Source organism: Triturus cristatus, chromosome 5_2 (assembly GCF_964204655.1).
Source record: "Triturus cristatus chromosome 5_2, aTriCri1.1, whole genome shotgun sequence".
In the NCBI taxonomy this organism is placed as follows: Eukaryota; Metazoa; Chordata; class Amphibia; order Caudata; family Salamandridae; genus Triturus; species Triturus cristatus.
The window spans coordinates 755,906,564-755,926,393 of NC_140588.1; the positions used below are offsets into that span (position 1 = coordinate 755,906,564).

The 19,830-nt window shown below is 45.6% G+C and overlaps 1 protein-coding gene across 3 annotated transcripts in view; it reads right to left on the minus strand.

Annotated features, from left to right (window-relative positions):
• Nucleotides 1–19,830, minus strand: part of LRCH2 (leucine rich repeats and calponin homology domain containing 2) — a 1,103,616-nt gene that overhangs the window by 315,652 nt on the left and 768,134 nt on the right. For all 3 annotated transcript variants that reach the window (XM_085607858.1, XM_085607859.1, XM_085607857.1), the window contains one exon: nt 17,605–17,653. In XM_085607858.1, coding sequence (XP_085463984.1) covers nt 17,605–17,653 — 49 coding nt within the window. The remainder of the gene's footprint in view (nt 1–17,604; nt 17,654–19,830) is intronic.

The window sequence follows — 19,830 nt, forward strand, 5'->3', positions numbered from 1 at the left end:
GCTGCCAAATGGTGCGCGCGCCCGGCACACATGCACAGTAGTTGGCGGCCTGAAAGCACTCGTTTGCACTTCCAAAAGTGCTTACTATAAGTCTCGCCAGAGCAGCGCTAAAGCGCTGTCTCAGGCGAGACCTAAAAACCTGACTGGAAACCCAGGAATAACCTGAGGCGAGGAGGAGGTGCTGACCAATAAAACCTGAGTGACGTGGGTGCCACATGGGAGCCGGTCAATGGTAAGTAAAGTGACGTGGAAGGCACGTGGGAGTTAGCCAATGTTAAGTAAAGGTAAGTAATAAATAGGTGGGCTCTAAGCCCCTTTTAAGATTTTCTTTTTTTTTTATGCAAGAGAATTTGCAAGCGCTGTGTGGGCGAAACCTAAAAAAGAAAGGCAGCACCTACACCCCAGCAGGTAACATAGCTCCTACGATGTTCATGCTAAATGTTGCATATTGCCAGGATAGCCTGCTTTAGCTTAAGGGGTGTTAACACCAGGGCACAAGTCCTAAAAAAAGAAGTGGGGGGACGCTCCAAGTTAGGTGGTGTCACAGAAAGTGACGTCACGACCTGAAGTGACGTCATGAAAAGTAGTCCCCTCTTATTATAGAGAGACCTGCTTCACTTGGGGGAGGGGGGGGGGGGGTGGGCACATTAACCCACTGTGGAATGTAGCGTCATTCTATGACAGTCTAGGCGCGCAGATCAGCAGTTTACAGAACATCCCTTCCTTCGATACAATGCCATCCAGGTCGGATTTCTCACAGGCTACCAGGGGCCTGACATCACATACTGAATGCACGTTGCCAACTCGCTACTTACTCACCATGCATCCTAGTACACAGAAGCGCTGGTAAACAATTCAACGGAATCACGCGCAAGCGAGCTCCAATATAAACAGTGTCATTCTCCAACCGCCAGGCACCACCACCACAGCGCATAAGATTGACAGCCAGCCCTGTACTGGGAGATCGAAGGGGCAGCCGTGCGGGCAAGGCACGCCATCATTGAAAGTCCAGCTTTCGGGCAGGGGGGACAGTGTCCACCCGGTAAAATAAGTGGGTGGAGGCCGTCCACCCGCATGGTACCCCGACTCGAGCCCTGGTTAACACAGTGGTGCTACATACGGAAATCAGGGGCGGTGCAAATTTCCTTAACAGACAAATAGTAACAGGACTGGCCCCGCTAGTGCTGTTTTGCCACACTTATAAAACCAGTTCAGCACGGGCAACGGCAATTCTTTTAAACGTTTCCCTTAACCCTAACCTTCCTTTACTCTTCCCCCTCCTTTTGCTTTCCTTGTTCATGTTCCATCTGTGCCTTTTTTTATCCTAGTGCTGATTATTTAGTTCTCTCTCTATAATCTTGAGGGTATGAAGATCCAGTGAGTGTCAGTTGGGAAAGAGATGAGAAATTGAATAATTAAAGGTTCACTACTCGTATTGTGGTTCTAGCATTCTTTGTAACAGAGATGACTGCACTGTTTAACGTCTTGTTTAGTGGTGCTGGTCAATTATCATCAATTGATTCTTTATTCAATCCATATAGGTACATCATATAGTCTGCCCCAATTGTGCTACTCACTCCCTCCCACTGTTTTCAGTATTAGGTAAATTTTGCATGATTATAACCATTTCACAAATATTTAGGGGATTTGTGGCCTACTTCATTATAGGGAGATAAACAAGTTACTATCCTTTGGTAACACTCTTTCTGGTGGATACTCTAACTGCACATTCCTCACCCTTACAATATTCCCCAAATGCTAGACTGGACCTGGACGTTTTCATTGCGTGGCTCCTGCGTGCCACTAGGTGGCGCAGTGTAGCCCAGCAGTGACTTCGCTCCACCTTGGTAAGTGACAGACAAGTGCCACCCCTCCACACAGACCTCAGCATCTTGCTTGGCACGTTCCGCATCCTCAAGTAGACGACAAAACAATTGGAGGTACCAGTGTGCAGATCTCTAATTTAGGACATTTTTAGATGGTAATAAGAGCCAACTCCACAGAGTGTGAAGGTGGGAGGGCAGTAAGGAATCTGTAGTTTGATAAATGATCCAGAAAGAGTGTTACCAAAGGTAAGTAACTTGTTCTGCAGATTCCATACCTTTAGACTAGATACCAATACAGTACCTCCCGAAGGAGTGGAGTGGGCTAAGACCAAAACGTCCTGTAGAATCGAACGAGGGAAAAGTCCTTTCCATCAGACCTGGCTGTCAAGGCAGTAGCGCTTCATGAAGGTGTGCACTGATGCTTACATTGCGGCCTAACAGAAGCCAATTCAATCTAATTTTTATTCTAGCAGCAGTAAAAGCCTTACAATCAATAACAAAAGCCCTCTGAGCAATTTCTACTCATAGATCTGCGGCATAAATAAAAATAATTTTATTCTGTAACATTGACCAATAAAACACTATATTTATATCTTAAAAACACAGAAGAAAGAACGGTGCAAGCGAAATAGCTAAGGAACTGGGCCGAGTCTCTGGGCCTCTGTGATGCGTGGCGCACATGGCACCTCCGCACCACTTAATTCACACACACCTCCGCGGCCCACCACACACAGGCACGCATAGATGTGATCTTTGTCCCCGCACATGACTGCTCTGAGATTCTAGACGTCCGCATTCTGCCTAGAGGTATTTCCGACCACTCTCCAATGACCCTTAGCACGGCCCCCCCCCCCCCTCCCCCCTGCAGCCCGCCAAACATGGAGAATGAACGCATGGTTCCTCCAAGACAAAGAGTTCAAAAAGGTGGTGGGGACGGAACTCAAACAATACTAGTGCTTAGCCCTCTATAATAATTTGGCAGTTACAGTGCTGTTCACATAGGAACATGGCTGAATATAATGTTTTCAATCTCTATCTCAGAACTCGATCGTTCGTACGTAGGGTTTGGACGTTTCAATCAGTCAGTTAAAATCTGTCCAAGTCCCCACAAATAGGCCAATACATTTTTAAAGATGTCTTCCCCGTCTGCTCTATTACATAATGCTATTGCGTCTGTCATACTATTTATAATGTATAGCTCGAAGAGAAGGTAGAGCCACATAGTTCGAACAATGGATTTTTGTGTGCAAAACAATAGCAGGTGAATTATGGTGTCCTCCTCCTCCCCTAACAGAGCAGCTACATAACGATTCCTCCTCTCTTAGCCATTTTGTTTTAACAAGACATGACCTTGTTGGAAAGATGGCTAATATAAACAGGATATTTGTCAGCGCGTTGCTCAGGCTGAATTTTATCCAGATAATCGTTATACCCTGTCTCAGTGCTTGACCTACGATATCTATCTGTTATGCTACCGGCTCAAGCATTCCCAACTCTAATGTACCATACACGTGTGCGATACCGTTCTTTGACTACATTTGAGACTACATGGTCTCACTGGTCCTGGATCATCCCTGAGAGCCCTTAAGCCACTAGCCAGTTCCTTATATGTGCCGTCCAAGAACATACCTCCTTACCGGTGCTCTTGCTCACTTCCTCTACAGCAATTAAATACCTCATGGCCTTTGTATTCCTGATTAGCGTGATCCAGTATTGGACTGGCTTGATCAGGTATGGTATCTGCACCCAGTTCCACAAAGACGGGGATCATGAGGGTACCCCGGTCTAAGCTCAACAGCGATCTCAAAGTTGTTCTCAGCTACCTGAAGCTTCTCTAGTTTTTCACATCTCCATAACTCGCCATCATATAAGGCAACTGCTATTGCCTTCTGTTTATAAATTTGCAGAATAATACCAAGCTTGCCTTATGCCTAAACTTGAGGAATGCCTGGCCAGATTGCTGGAGAACGATAATGGCTTTAATGATGTGATCCATTTAATCTGTTGTTCAATCGGTTACTTAGATAGTCATAATATCTGACCACCTGTATCCGCTCATCATTGACCATGATTTTTCTTTTAAGTGTTGGTGGCGGCTGCATTGCCATTACCTTGGTTTTACTAATATTAATGGACAGGCCCTTGATATTACAGACAGTGCTGCACAAACCTGGCCAGCAATTCTGAAAAGCATCAATGGCTTACCAGGCATATACAAGTAAAGTCTGTAGTAAAGGTAGAGGTGGATCAATCAAGAACGCATATAGTTAGTTACAAAACAGGCAATACTGTGCACCCAACCACAATGGGGCCCAGAACATCACCCTGTATGACATCACGCATGATTACAGAGCTGTGACTAGAGCGCACACGTCAGATGGCATCAAAACTTCGGTGGTTCTTAATCAGAAAGCCCATCATCAAGTGTGAGGAGGTAGTCTCAGAATGGGTGCCAGATATCCCTCGTCTCTGATGTGGGAGGTTGCACTGAAGCGAACACTTCACTGGTGGTTTCGCAATGAATCATGTCTTTCAACCAGTCTCGGGCTATAGGGCAGTGTCTACTCCCTATCCCGTTGCTACCCTCCGCTTAGCAAGCGGCGCCGGACGGGACATCTTTAATGTATCCCAGCAAAGCCTGTAGGAGATCAGGGACAAATGCACTGCCAGTCATCGCGGATAAAAGCATGCAAACTCGTGTCCAGTACTGTTGAATAGTTGAGCATATCTAGGCAAAGTGCATGAAATCCACATGATCAGCCTTGCATTTGGGACAGTGATGCGGGAGAGTAGGGTCTTCTCAAGCCAGGCTTTGCAGAGTGGAGTATGCTCGATAGTGATTTGGGGGGGGAGGATGTAGCCTTATGGCTAGAGCAGTGGACCTCGAAGCTGGGGAACCGGGTTCGCGTCTCAGCAACGATGCTCAACATCCTGTGATTCTGGGCAAATCACTTAATCTCCCCGTGCCTAACAAAAATGAATGTGTCCATCTGTAACGAAACTGGTGCTCATGTAAAGCTCTCTGAAACCCGATGTCTCAGGTCTATTTCGAGCTATATAAAACTAAAAAAATAAAATAACGGTATAATATAGTAGCTTGTGCCACTGATTGGGTGAAACAAACCTGGTTTGGGCACAGTAATAGTCCCAGGTCTTTTTCCCATGCAGCCTTGATCTTACTAGTGCAGTCGGGACACAGAGGTATGCTAGTTTGGTAAATTTTGGCGACCAGTCTCAGCCCCTCATTCGAAATACTAACACCATTGGAGGGAATTAGTTTGGCTCCAGCAGGAAAGATGGGAATTTATCACGCAGTGTTATGTAGCTGTTATATTATGAAGCGGTCCATGTATGTGGCATCATACTGTGGATGTCGGCAGCCTGTGTGATGACATGTCCGTCTGAAAACAAATCCCCTAGTGCACAGGTGAAAGGTTTCTAGAGTGCGCTGTACTATTTTTTCCCCTATGTGGAGTAGCTATGTGCTGTGTGGCAGAGAGACTGCAGGAGAGCAGAAGGGCATCAGGATGATACCAGTGGTATACACATTGGCAATGCGCCATGAGAAAGTAGGGCAATAAGTCTGGTACTCCGACCCCCCCTATTTCGCAAAGAAGCATTGATGTATCCCATTTAATCGGGGGTCAGAGGCCTACCCAGATCAGCCATGTCAGGAGTCTCTTCATAAGAAACTAGTTACTTACCTGTACACTATGGTTCTCCAGTATTATCTTTCATAGATTCACATGCTTGTATCTGCCCCGTCGTCATGGTGGGAGTCTCACGGTAAAAGAATAACCATAGCAGTTACAGAAGAAAACTGCCTAGAAACCATAGAAAAGTATATCCTTGGGTAACCACTTATCCTGATTATGTGGCCCAAACCGCAGCCAATCAGCTGCCAACCCTGAGATACACCATCCCCAGCAGAGCCACCATACCTCAGATTTCCAACAGCCCAAGAGTGAGCCACGTATGAAACCAGAGATAAAGGTGGTCTACCTAAGAAGAAACGGGGAGGCGGGCATGTGCATCTATTGAAGATAATACTGGAGAACCATAGTGTACAGGTAAGTAACTGGTTTCTTCTCAAGTATTGAATCTTTCATAGATTCACATGCTTGTATCAGAATAGATAGCAGTCCTTATCTCATGGAGCGTTTCTAGGATAGACGCCTATGGTTCTAGGGCTCTGCTTTGTCCTTTTTAAAACGTTATACTGTATATTTTGAAATTGCTGTAAGAAAAAACTCATTAAGAAGTATGAAATAGTCCTTTACAGCTATGAAAAAAAAAATATATATATACACACACACACACAATTATATATATATCAAACCATATACTGAAACACGTGCCGCAGAACTGCTTGGCCCACTGCTGAATCTGCTTTCCACTCCGTGTCCAGACAATAATGCCTGGTAAACATGTGCACATTTGTCCATGTTGCTGCTCTGCAAATGTCCGGGAGCGAGACCCCCGCCAGCAACGCTGTTCAAGCTGCCATCTTTCGAGTGGAATGAGCGTTCACTTGTGTGTGCAAAGGTTTTCCTGCTTTTTCATGACATAAAACAATGGCAGATGCAATCTATCTAGAAATGGAAGATCTTGAGAGGGCCAAACCTTTCCTGGGCCCAGCCAGCATAGGCTACAAGTAGTTGGTTTGTTTTACGAAAAGACTTTGTTTTGTCAATGTAGAACTTGAGACATCTCCTAATGTCCAACGTGTGCAGAGATTGTTCTGCTGTAGTTGATGGGTCTTTGAAATATGTGGGTAACACAATCGGTTCATTGAGACAAAACTGTGTCGAGCTGCCAAGGAGGCGGCGGATGTTTAACTGGTGGATACATTCTGAACAGACCTTTTAGGAATTCTGTAATCAGCCTTTGAGACCAAAGCGATGGACGATCTGGTGTCCTGCGGTATCTTGTAATAGCCGCAAGATGTACTTTTACTGATGCATGAGGAAGACCGGTCTTGGCTAGGTGTAGTAGATACGGAAGTATTTGCTCTGGTGAAGAATTAAAAGGGTGTAAAGCTTGTGTTGAACCCCAATTGCAAAATCTCTTCCATTTTGCTGTATAGGTTTTGTTAGTAGAAATTGCTCGTAAACTTGATAGTTTCTCTCGGCATTCTTGAGGAATATCTAATGATTGAAATTCATGCTCATAAGGTTCCAAGCTGACAAGTTTAGAGATGTCAATTGCGGATGAAGAACCTGTCCTTGTCTCATGGAAATGAAATCCTGAATTACTGGGAATTGCACTCTGGGTTCCACTGACAATTGGGGTAGTTCCGTGTACCAGAACTGTTTCGGCCAAGCCGGGTCTATCAAAATTATGCGGCATGGTCCCGACCTCATTTTCCTTAGTATCCTCGGAATTAGAGGGAATGGGGGAAAAGCATATGCAAACACTCTTGTCCATTGAAGGTGCAGAGCATTTCCCCGCAATCCTGCTTGTGGAAATCTGCTTGCGAAATGTTTGCATTTTTTGTTGTGTTGATTTGCAAACAAGTCCAACTTGGGTTTGCCCCATAGACTGAATATTCGTAGGAGTTGTTCGTGATTCAGTTCCCATTCGTGGCAGATGTAAGGTGATCTGCTTAGGCAATCTGCCCTTGTGTTGTGCACTCCAAGAACATGCTCTACCTGCAGTGCAATGTTGTGCTGTAGGAGCCAGTTCCAAATTTCCTGGGCTTGAGCTGAAAGGGATTTTGACTTCGTGCCACCTTGCTTCAGTAGGTAAAACGTTGTTGTCATACTGTTGGCCCTGACTAGAACCGGTGAGCCGCGGATTCTGGGAAGGAAGGCTTGAAGGCCCAAGAATACTGCTTTCAATTCCAACAGATTGATGTGCAATGTTGCCTCTTGAGTTGACCAATGACCCTGAATCTCTAGATCCTACAAGTGTGCTCCCCAACCCTGTAAGGAGGTGTCTAATGTCATGACGTAACTGGGAGACTGAGGTTCGAAGCGGAGACCCTTTGATAAGTTGTCCCTGATACCCCACCATGACAGCGCGCGCTTGATCTGAGTGTTGATATTGAGTTTGTCCTCGAAAGAACCCAGGGCTTGAACCCATTGCTTGTCTAGAGATTCTTGCAGTGGTCTTATGCGCAGGCGACAATTGGGGACCAATGGGATGCAGGATGACATCATTTCCACCAAGGATTTGAAGATCCTGATTGAAGTGGACCTTTTTGATGTTATTGTCGCCGTCAGTCGCAAAATCTTTTGTGTGCGTTCCTCCGAAGGGTATGCTTTCGCTTCCTGAGTATTTAACACTGCTCCAAGGAATTGAAGTGACTGTGCCGGGATAAGGGAAGACTTCCCCTTGTTGATCCAAAGCCCTAGATCTTGGAATAGATCCATGCAACTTACTTGGGACCGTTGTGTTTCCTGGTACGATGCACCTTTTATCAGCCAGTCGTCCAGATATGGAAAGATCTGGAGGCCTTGCTGCCTCAAGTGCGCCGTGATCGGTGCCATACACTTTGTGAAAACCCTCGGGGCAGATCTGAGGCCGAAGGGCAACACTTTGAATTGGTAGTGGCGCCCCGCCACCGCGAACCGCAGATACTGTCTGTGCTTTCTGTGAATTGGGATATGGAAATACGCATCCAAGAGGTCTAATGATGCCATGTAATCTCCTCTGCATAGTAATAGGAGGAATTCCTGCAGAGACAGCATGCGAAATGAAATTTTTCTTATGTACTTGTTCAGACCTCTGAGGTCCATTATCTGCCTCCATTTGGTAGACTGCTTTTTCCGTATAAAGAAAAAGTGCGAGTAGAATCCTTTCCCTCGTTGTTCTGGGGGAACCTCTTCTATTGCTCCTTTCACAATGCGAGATAAGACTTCTGCCTTGAGGGCTGAGAGATGGTTTTGCTTCCTGTGATTGGGAGGTTTTTGTATGAATTCTAGGGTGTGGCCTTGTTATGTATTGTCCAACACCCATCTGTCCGATGTTATTGACTGCCAATGATTGAAATAACGAGAGAGGTAATGGATCTGCTTGTTGCGAGACGGGGCCGGTGGCGCCTGGAGAACGTCACTGTCTCTGACCAAAGTCTTGCGTCTTTCCTCTCGCAGCAGGTTTTCTCCTAGGATGTGTTAGAGGACCGATACTGCAGGTTGTTGGTGAATTGACGGTACCCCTGCTGTTGGTAAGGTTGGTACCTGTTTGACTGAAAGGAGGATCGCTGATGAAATTGTCCTCTCGATCCTCTACCACGAAAAGACTGAAAACGGCCCTGCTGTAGGGACCCCAGAGCTCTTGCTACGTCCGTATCCGTCTTTATCCCTTGAAGCGCCTCGTCAATGTGCTTCCCGAAAAGGCTCTCCCCATCAAAGGGCATGTCCACGATTTTAGCTTGGACTTCGGGTCTGAAAGATGTAGCTCTCAGCCATACTTGCCTGCAGAGCGCCACTTCTCCAGCCATCTGTCTGAAGCCCACTGATACGATGTCCATGGCTATGTCAATGGACTCAGACACTGCTCTAGCTCCATCCTGGAGAATTGTAGCCGCTTCTTCTCTCTTGTCATCCAGAAGATGAGACAGAATTGGTGCGATATCCGACCACATGTGCCTATTCTATCGACTGACGAGTACCAGTGCGTTTGCTGCCCCGCCAAATGCCATCTTCCCTGGAATCCTGCAGACCCGCACACATCGTGCCCACACTGCGGTTTCCAGCTCCATCCGGCCCCACCAACCAAAAACCCCCAGAAAAACATGTACCTTCTGAATTACAGGTCATTACCTAAACACTCCACGGAAATCTCCATGCTATTAGAAGAGCTCCAGCCAGACGTCCTATACCTTACAGAGACATGGCTCAACCCTGATTCAGAGCCTGACCTTGTTCAGGCCCTCCCCCAGGGATACCTAATTTTACGGGAAGACCGGAAAATAGGAAAAGGAGGCGGCCTAGCGGAGACTACTATAAATGCCGCAGCACCCCCAACCCAATACCTGATTGTGAAAGTCTTTCCTTTGCCATGGACTTTTCCCCCACCAGCACATTTTCCGGCATACTCATATACCGCCCACCCGGTACGTTAGGACAATTTAACAATAACCTTCCCCCCCATCATAGCCAACCTAGTCTGTAGCCCATCTAATTTCACACTTTTAGGGGACCTCAACATCCATTTAGATAACATCTTGGATCACACCGCCTCAGAATTAACAGCAAGTCTTTCTGCACTACAACTGAAACAACTAGTATCAAAACCAACCCACATCAAGGGCAATCTACTCGACCCCGTGTTTAGCAACAGTGCAGACCTTACTACAGGAATCCCCTCTCCTCTTCCCTGGTCGGATCACTTCCTGATCCCCCTTTTCTGGGCCACCCCTGACGCCCACCCTCCCACCAATACTGGCACACGCAGAGATCGTAACTGGTCAAAACTTCCCTTAGAGAACTGGCAGGCAGTCCTGGAAACTTCCAGACCTCCCTATAACTCTGACCCCACCATAGCCAACGAGGACTATAATAAATGGATCTCGGGAACACTTGACTCTGTTCTACCCATAAAACGTACCAAAATGAAGCGCAGCACAAAAACCGCTCCTTGCTACTCCCCCGGACTGCGGGATCTGGAACGCCTATGCAAAAAATTAGAAAGGCAATGGCGGCTGGACTATTCTCCGTCCAGGAAAACTGCCTACAGACAAGCGATCAGGACCTACAAAAATGAGATTAAAATTACCCAATCAACCTTCTTTGAAGAAAAAATTAACGCAGCAGCTTCTCGACCCAAAGAAATCTATTGCATTGCGAAAACTCTTCTCAAACTCCCGGACAAACCTTCAAATACCATTAATACACAAACTCGTAATGATCTGGCTGAGTTCTTTCACCAAAAAATTCAAACTATCTATACCTCCTTTTCCCCCACTCTGATCTGCCCAACCCTGAGCAAACCTCCCGAGCTAGGAACACAGTCCCGGCCCACTCTTGATTCCTTTCCCCCTCTTAATCTCACCACGCTAGAACCCATTTTGCGCCAGGTAAAATCTGGCTCCCCCAACGACCCAGCACCTCCGCGCACCTTGCTGACAGCTACTGGCAACGTCCTCCCCACCATACTTAACCTACTCAATGCTTCCCTATCCACTGGCTCCGTCCCGCTTCCCTGGAAGCATGCTATGGTCAAGGCCCTCCTTAAAAAACCCAATCTAGATCCAGACAACCCCAGTAATTATCGCCCGATATCCCTGCTGCCAGCCATGGCTGAGAAAAATCTTGGAAAAATAAGCCAACACAATACTGGCCAAATTCCTCGAGACTAACCATCTACTCGACCCTGCCCAGACGGGATTCCGGCCCAAGCACGGGACCAAAACCGCTCTGGTCGCAGTAACGGAGGAAGCCAGAAAGATCCTGGATCAAGGAGGATCGGCAGCAATGATCCTTCTTGACCTAAGTGCCGCCTTCGACGCTGTTAACCATAATATCCTACTACATCGACTCACCAGTGTAGGAGTCTCTGGAATAGCAATGGATTGGCTTGAATCCTTTCTTTCTGACCACTCCTTCCAGGTCTTCGAGGGCGATTTCACCTCCCCTGATAAGCCCCTCGGCTGCGGTGTGCCACAAGGCTCCTCCTTAAGCCCTACCCTATTCAATATATACATGAGCCCCCTTGCTGAGATCGTCTGCCCTTTTGGAATAAAAATCATTACCTACGCCGATGATACTCAGCTAGTGGTGGTTCTCAATCAATCTTCCACCCCACACAATAGCCTGAGGGACTGTCTCGAGGAGATGACCAAATGGATGACCTCATCGTGTCTTAAACTCAACGGGGACAAAACCGAGTTGATGCTCTTAGGCAACCCCTCCACGCTCATCAACCCATCATGGCCGACCTCTCTTGGCCCTGCCCCCATTCCTAAGGATACAATCAAAAGCCTGGGCATCTGGCTGGACAAGTCCCTCAATTTTAACCACCAAGCAGCAAAATTGTCAGCCACCTGCTTTGGCCTACTCAGGCTCCTGCGGAAGATTCTTCTCTTATTGCCACCCCAAGCACGACAGATTATGGTTCAGGGTCTTATTCTGTCCCGGCTAGATTTTGGGAACTCCCTCTATTTAGGGGCCCCTCAAACCACACTGCGCAAGCTCCAGATCCTACAAAATTGCGCCGCCCGAACACTGATTCTAATACCCCTTAGACTCTCTGCCAAACCCGGCCTAAGGAACCTTCATTGGCTCCCAGTCAGGGAAAGGATCGAATTTAAGGCCCTATGTACGCCCATCGAGCCTTCTGGAAATCCATCAATCACCCACTGATCACCCCCTACAATCCCACTAGACAGCTTAGATCAGCTTCCTCTTTCCTTGCCAAGGTACCCAGGATTAGGAGGACCAGGTGTGGGGGCCGGTCCTTCTCTTATAATGCGGCCATACTGTGGAACTCCCTTCCCCTTCGCTCTGAGCCAAACCTTTTGCTGTTTCGTAAGCAACTAAAAACCCTGCTTTTCAATAGGTCTGAATAACCCTTAACTCCACTACCTATATGCTTTGTCGGTAGCGCTAGGACGCCTTAGGGTAGCTATCGCGCTCAATAAATGGTCTTTTCATTTCATTTCATGGAAGCCGCTGCCATCACTGCAAAGCGCTTTCCAGCGCCATCCATCCTCTTACCCCTTATCAGGAGGAGCTGAACAGGCAGAGACCGGATTTTTGGAGCGTCTCTGTGCTGCCTGCGCAACAACTGATATCTGGAACGCTGGCGATGTCTCAGGAGCACGGTATTTCGTCTAAATTTTTGGAATTGAGGCTGGCACGGAGGCCGGATTTTTCATCAATTTTAGTCCTTCATCCCGTATATCTAGAATTATCGGGATAGCTCTTACAGATTTTCGAGATGTTTCCTTGAAATCATATAGAAAACATTCATTCTCCTTCACAGGCAATGAAAGTTCAAACCTCTTCGAGCCTTTTTCCATCAGATCATGGAAACTGGAAATATCTTCCGGCGGCAAGCTCGCCGGCGGTGGCTATGGTGAAGGTGATGTTGGGACAATATATTGATCCCATTCGTCCCCTACGATGTCATCTTGGAGAATCTCTTCTTCCTCTGTTTGATCTTCGTGATCACTCTCCACGAGGTCATCCCGAATAGTTATTATTTTTGGGGTGTCTAATCTTTGCACTGGAGGAGAAGGTTTTTCTACTGGAGCTTGAACCACTGTCTGTGGTATATTTGCTGTGGTGGAGGCCGGAGCATTGTCATCCGGAAAACGTCGATAATAGCTGTTTATCATGTGCCTCAAATCAGATATTAGGGATATAGGTATTGACATAGACTCCTCCTGGGCATTGGGAGTCACTTCCTCCTCTTCTTCATAATTGTAAGCTTGATGGAAAGATTTATAGCGCTTAGAACCCTGTACCGGGCGATCTTTAAAGGAGAATTGTACCTGTATGAGGCAGAGACGAGGAGGATGCCTCTCTTTCTTTAGATTTTCCAGATTTTTTTCTTTTTCGTTCCACTTTCTCCTCAGAGGACTCCCTCTTATGCTTCCTTGAGGAATGTCCTTTAGAATCTCCATCAGACTCTGAGTCTGTGGTTTTCTTCTTTTGAAGCCATAATATAAGGCGTGCTTCTCTGTCTTTAAGTTTTTTTGCAGAGAAGGTGCGACAATGCTTGCACTCCTTTGGGACGTGCTTAGGGTACAGACAGTACAAGCACTCCTTGTGGGGATCCTCAGAAAATAACCTGGCTTTCTCACAGGATCTGCAAGATCTGAAAAGCCTCTTTTTAGAGCTTTCAGACATTTTGAATAGAATATAAGCAAAAAACAGTACCTCACTTCCAACTGTTGAAGGTCAAAAGTTCAGCAAAGAAACAAACTGAGCTAGGCTCAGGGAGACTCCTTCTCACACGACGGCAGTTGGACATCTGGTGGGGATGGTGTATCTCAGGGCTGGCAACTGATTGGCTGTTGTTTGGGCCACATAATGAGGATTAGTGGTTACCCAAGGATATACTTTTCTATGGTTTCTAGGCAGTTTTTTCTTTTACTGCTTGGTTATTCTTTTACCGTGAGACTCTCACCATGACGACGGGGAAGTACAAGCATGTGAATCTATGAAAGATTCAATACTGGAGAATGGCGAAGAAGCCATTTGTCAAAGGTATAGGGATTTTGGCTAACAGATATAAAAAGCGAGGGGCACCACTGTCTTAATGGCAATTCTGCCCGCCATGGAGAAAGTCAGTTTGATCCAGCGTTCGATTTGCGTGGTTTGCCTCTGAGCAGCTGAGCCGTAAAAGCGCATCACTGTCTCTTTCTGCTTATGGAGGATGATGTCCATGTATTTGGTTGTCTCATTGCACCAGGTCAATGGGTATTCCAGCGCACACCACACTGGAGCATCTGTGAGGGAAATAGCTCTGATTAAGTCCACCACCACCAATACCACCACCACCAATACCAATACCACCACCACCAATACCACTGCCAATACCACCACCAATACTACCACTACCACTACCACCACTACCAATACCACCACCAATACCACGACTGCCAATACAATACCACCCCCAATACCAATACTACAACCACCGCCACCACCAGTACCACCACCCCCAATACCAATACTACAACCACCAAAACCACCGCCAATTCCACCACCAATACCACCCAATACCACCAATACTACCACCACCATCCCGAATACCACCATCAACACCAATACCACCAATACCACAACCACCAATACCAATACCACCAATACCACCACCATCAACACCACAACCACCAATACCACCACCACCAATCCTGCCAATACCAATCCCACCACCACCAAAACCACCACCACCAATACCATTACAAATACAACCAATACCACCACCACCAATATCACAAATCCCACCACTACCACCATACCACCACCACCAGTAACAATACCACCACCAATGCCACCACCAATACAACCACCAATACAACCACCACCAATACCAATACCAATACCAATACCAATACCAATACCAACACCACCAATACCAATACCTCAGCGCCTCTCACTCACTAGTAATAGCAAGGGCACTGTACAGGGCCGGAGCTGCAGCCGAGACCATCCCTCCCTCCCTCCCTGCCATAAAGCACAGCCTGCCCTGCACCAGGAGGAGAAGCCAGGGCCCTACTACAGCTGGAGTGTTTTTTATTAAGCCAAAGATAGCAATGACATTACGCAATGCCACACTGCACACTCAAAAAACAGAGAGGGCAGGAAACAACCCGACCCCCCACCCCTTCCGCTCTTCCTCCTGAGCCGCGACAGTGTAATCACAGAGCGAAAGGTGTTGGAGCGCTTTGTTAGTGTTTATTACTTGGATCATATGTAACTCTCACTTCAAACTTTGTGTCTGTGTAATTTACAACACTTACACATCTTCTTCACTGCACTATTAATCACTACTTTGAAAATGTCGCAGGCCTGTCACTTCCTCTGATATTTACAATCTAACAAGCGGTAGAGATGGCCCTTGATTGCAATGCAATAGGTCTCGCATTTGCGAGAGTTTAAGCGGTTAGTATTGTAAACAGGGATGTGGAAATCCTGTAGCCCGACGCCCGGGACATATTGTTTGGGGTCAAGGGCAACAAGTTTTCATGTGTATTTTGTCCTTGGGACAAGTAGGCCCAACCCCCTATATCACAAACCCTTTGGCTGCCAGTTTACAGTACCACATTATGGATCAGGAAAGGGCAATGTCGGCAGTTAAGGTAATATTTTAGTCCATGTGTTAAGTGCTGTTCAAGCTAGTATTTATGGTTCATTAATGCAAAGCCTTTATTGTTAGGGTGAGCACTAAAAGTAAATGTTGTAAGCTCGGCCTGCACTACTGACGGTGGTTCCAGTATAAATGTGTAGACATGTTTTCAAAGTTTAGTAATATGAAGCTATGTATAATGCCCCCAGAATGCTCTCTGATATGCAAATATTTGCCAAAGCTTGAAAGCAAGAGTGATGATTCTTTGCTTTCAAAATAAAATGGTCACAAAAAATGCAAGTAGGAAAAAAACATTTTGCTAAACTACTGTAAGATTTTAGGTACCATATCTTTGCAGCATCATTTAGTAACAGGTTGATATATGCTTGTATTTACCAAAAATATTCATAATGGAAAATCAGTGTAACCAGTTTAAATAGGACTATGGGAAACAAAAATAAACAAGCATTGGCAAAGCCAGTATGTCTGAAATTGGTGGTCAGCCTTTTGGTTGTGTCAATGTGTGACTTGTTTAGGCATGGTTTTTGTAAAACCTTATCGGTGAGGGAGCCGCTGGGCCCTCACCATTCTAACAAGTATTGGCAAAAGCAAAAATTGTTTTTGGTCTCAAAAACCACACATTGCCAAAGCAGTTACGGGCACTGAACAAAACTACTTTGTGTGCCAATATACTCCTTGTAAAAGAGCAGATTACTGTCACTTCCAGTGAAGCCAGGTGATAGACCGAGAGAAAAAGAGAGAGACAGATTTTTATTAAACACAAAAGGCCTAATTAGAGGCCCAATTATTTAAAAAAATCTTAAAAGTGCATCCATGGTATATATCCTTGCATTAAGTGCATATAGTTACAGTTTCCGTGAATTCACAAGAATTTACAGAAGTAGGCCTAGAAATAGTACTCCTAGAAAATATTTGTGAACTGCATTTGAGCATGAGCAAATGCGCATGTGTAGATTTGCCCATGTGAAAATCTGAATGAATGTTTCAAGTTCACTTTTCCTCCAACCACTTTTTTCCCCAACCCTGGAAGAAGTTTTACGTCTGCCACTGTCTGGAGTAAATTTCCAACCTTTTTCAGTACAGAAAAAGATTAGAAAAGAGTTGATGCAAAGCCTTAAAACACGCAAGTTAGTAAGTTTGCACAAACTCAAAAGTGCAATCTAACCCTTGAACTATTGCTTACCACTACCTTCAGCCCCAGTATGTAGACCTGCAGAAACGTAGCAACATAAGGGAATTGCTAGCATTCAACCCTACTATGGTACGAGTCCTGGTCTTATTAGAGAGGCTATATCAGAACTCTTTTATAATGAGATTGCTGCCGTAATTTGTCGCCGTATTACATGGCACAAAATGGAAAAGTTGTTTTTGTTACAGGACAAGTAGATTTATGAAGCAACCTGCCCCATGGACAAGACCATATTTTGTTAAATTTCACACCCCTGTGTAAATGACGATGCCTTTTATTTAGGTTTCAAATCATAAATAAAAGGCATTGTCATTCACAATGCCAATAGCTCAAATTTGCATGAATTGCAAATGCTTGTTTTCATTCCCAGGCAAAGCAGTGATCAGGAAAAGCAGAGTTGCTGTTTACCTAGTGAAAGCAGGTATGCTGCACTATCTATCTTAAACTCGAACAGCAGGCTTGCTTCAGCTAAAAATTAAGCAACCAATTCTTGAGCAGGAAGACTTGAGGCTATTCAGTGGTTCAGTGTTCAGAAAACTGCTGTTTAAGATGTAAAATGATAGGGTCAGACAGGCTAGGCTAGGCACATCAGGTTGCATGAAACCTACGTTATCTTTTGTACTGATGAGGCCAATATGAAGTAATCTGATAAATGTCGTTTTGCTTCAGTGTCATGGCCTACAACGTAGGGGCCACAATACCGCTGGGAGATGTTTGGTGCAGCAGTGATGGTATGCCAATGTGAATTTAATAGTATAACCTATTTTTGCTTTACATACGACATTGAATGCACCATCAAAATCAGACATATTTTGCTTGACTTACCTGCCAGCTGTAAGGAGACAATGGTGAGTTGGAGTCATCGGCCACGATGCTTAAAAAGAAAAGAACAGCTGTCAATTAACAAGGGAACATTTCTGTTTCTACTTAGTTCTGAAACACCATGTAAAAAGTTAAAGAAACGTTGGTATACATACATTCTAAGGTAAATTACAAACAAATTGTATTCCTGTTAGCAGACCCACACCGCTGGCGCGCCAAAGGCAAGCCCGTCTGCGCCCACATGCCCCCAACACAAAATATTATCACTTATTCAGCCAAACAGTTGCAGAATAGGCAGGTTAATGTAGAGCACAGCTGCACACCTGCTCTTGACTCCACAGTTCCCAGCTTTTATTGTACAACCTGCTCCTTCCATTTTCAACCTACCCTTCCTCAGTCTGAGAGAAATAAAGAGGGAAAGGCTTACGCCTATTTCTTATGAGCTGTAGGTCACTGGCCTGCCACAAAAAGGACATTTGTTCCCTAATACAGGACAATAGCCCTCATATCTTGTTTCTGACAGAAACCTGGCTATACGAAGGCTTTGAACCAGATGTGGTCCAGGGCCTTCCTTCAGTATATCACATTATTCGGCAAGATAGAGTAAACAAAAAGGCGGCGGTATCGCCATCATTCCCAAAGACAGATTTCACCCCCTCCACCCTTCTTGACTGGGAAAGTCTCTCTTTTGTCATCTCACTTAACCCTACTTTTACCTTCTCTGGAGTTCTACCTTAGAGCCTCCTGGTCCCACTGCTCACTTTCTCAACACACCTTCAGAGGCAGTTGCTGACTTGGCCTTAAACAAGATCAACTTCACTCTACTAGGAGATTTCAACATTCATGCTAAGAATAGCATAGCCAGGGCTGCTAATCATCTCCTCCAAGACCATACTTGTCTACAACTTGAACAAAAGGTGAAGGGTCTCACCCATGAGAAATGGCATGCCATTGATTTGGTTTTCAGTAATTCGCCTGGGCTTCAGGTTCATAAGCTGTCGTCTGGTCATTGCTTGATCCCCATCATCTTTCACTCCCTTCCTCGCCCTATGCCCCTCCTCGGCCTAAGATAAAAAATTGCTGTTCGTTTAAATTAGATAAAGATTTTTGGAGTGACATTGTTAGCAAAACTAAGTCGGACATGGGGGATCTCATCTTTTGGGCTAATTACAGGCGTCTTAACTGGATTAATAATCGCTAGACACAATCCTTCCAGTAAAGACTTACTTGGGCCCACTGAAATCGAAACAGTCACCATGGTTCTCCCCCAACCTGTTACTACTGAAGAAACATTGTAAGAAATTAGAAAGGAAATGGAAGAGGCACTACGACGAAACAAGTAGGCTAGAATACCAGGATTCAATAAGGCTCTACCACTGCAAGATTAGAACTGCTCAAGCAACATATCATTCCACTAAAACGGTGAATGAATAAACTCACCTAGGGAAATATTGTTAATTCTTAAATCATTAGTGGAGGTGAGATCTGACCGCACAAACCTTGAACCCTGATTTGCCTTTTGCAGTGAGCTAGCCTCTTTCGTCTCCCAAAAAATCTTAGACATGTATTCGTCATTTTCAAGCAACTAAAGGAATTTGTGCCCCATGCAGATTCTTCCCCACTAATTTGTCAAAACTATGGGCCTTTCCCCGATCACTCTCAGATTTTGATCTTACTCAGCCAGGATCTCCACTTGAACCAGCCTCCCTCTGTATCCTAACTCAAGGCCCAGAGATAATTTTTCAAGTCCTATTAGAACTACTGAACCGGTCATTTTCCTCTGGCATAGTTCCCCAACAATGGAACACGCAGTGGTAAAACCCCTGCTGGAAAAAACAAAGCTTGACCCCTCATGTCTGGGAAACTACAGGCCCATTTCCTCATTGCCAGGAATATCCAAACTTATGGAGAGGTGATGACTGACGTTTCTCCAGGTTTTTAGAATCAAACTATCTTCTCCACTGCAGCCAAAAGGGATTTAGACTGCTAGCCGTAACTGAAGACCTCAGACAACTTCTTGATCAGGACGGCTCAGCAGCGATTATTCTCCTGGACCTCAGACGGCCTTCAATACAGTGGACAACACAACACTTGTCACAAGGCTCATGGAGGTAGGGATAGGTGCCAGTGCGCTGAACTGGCTCAAGTCCTTCCTCTAGGCAGAATCTTTCAGGTGTGGGACAAAGCATTTTTCTCTGATAGCTTATCCCTGAAATGTGAAGTACCTCA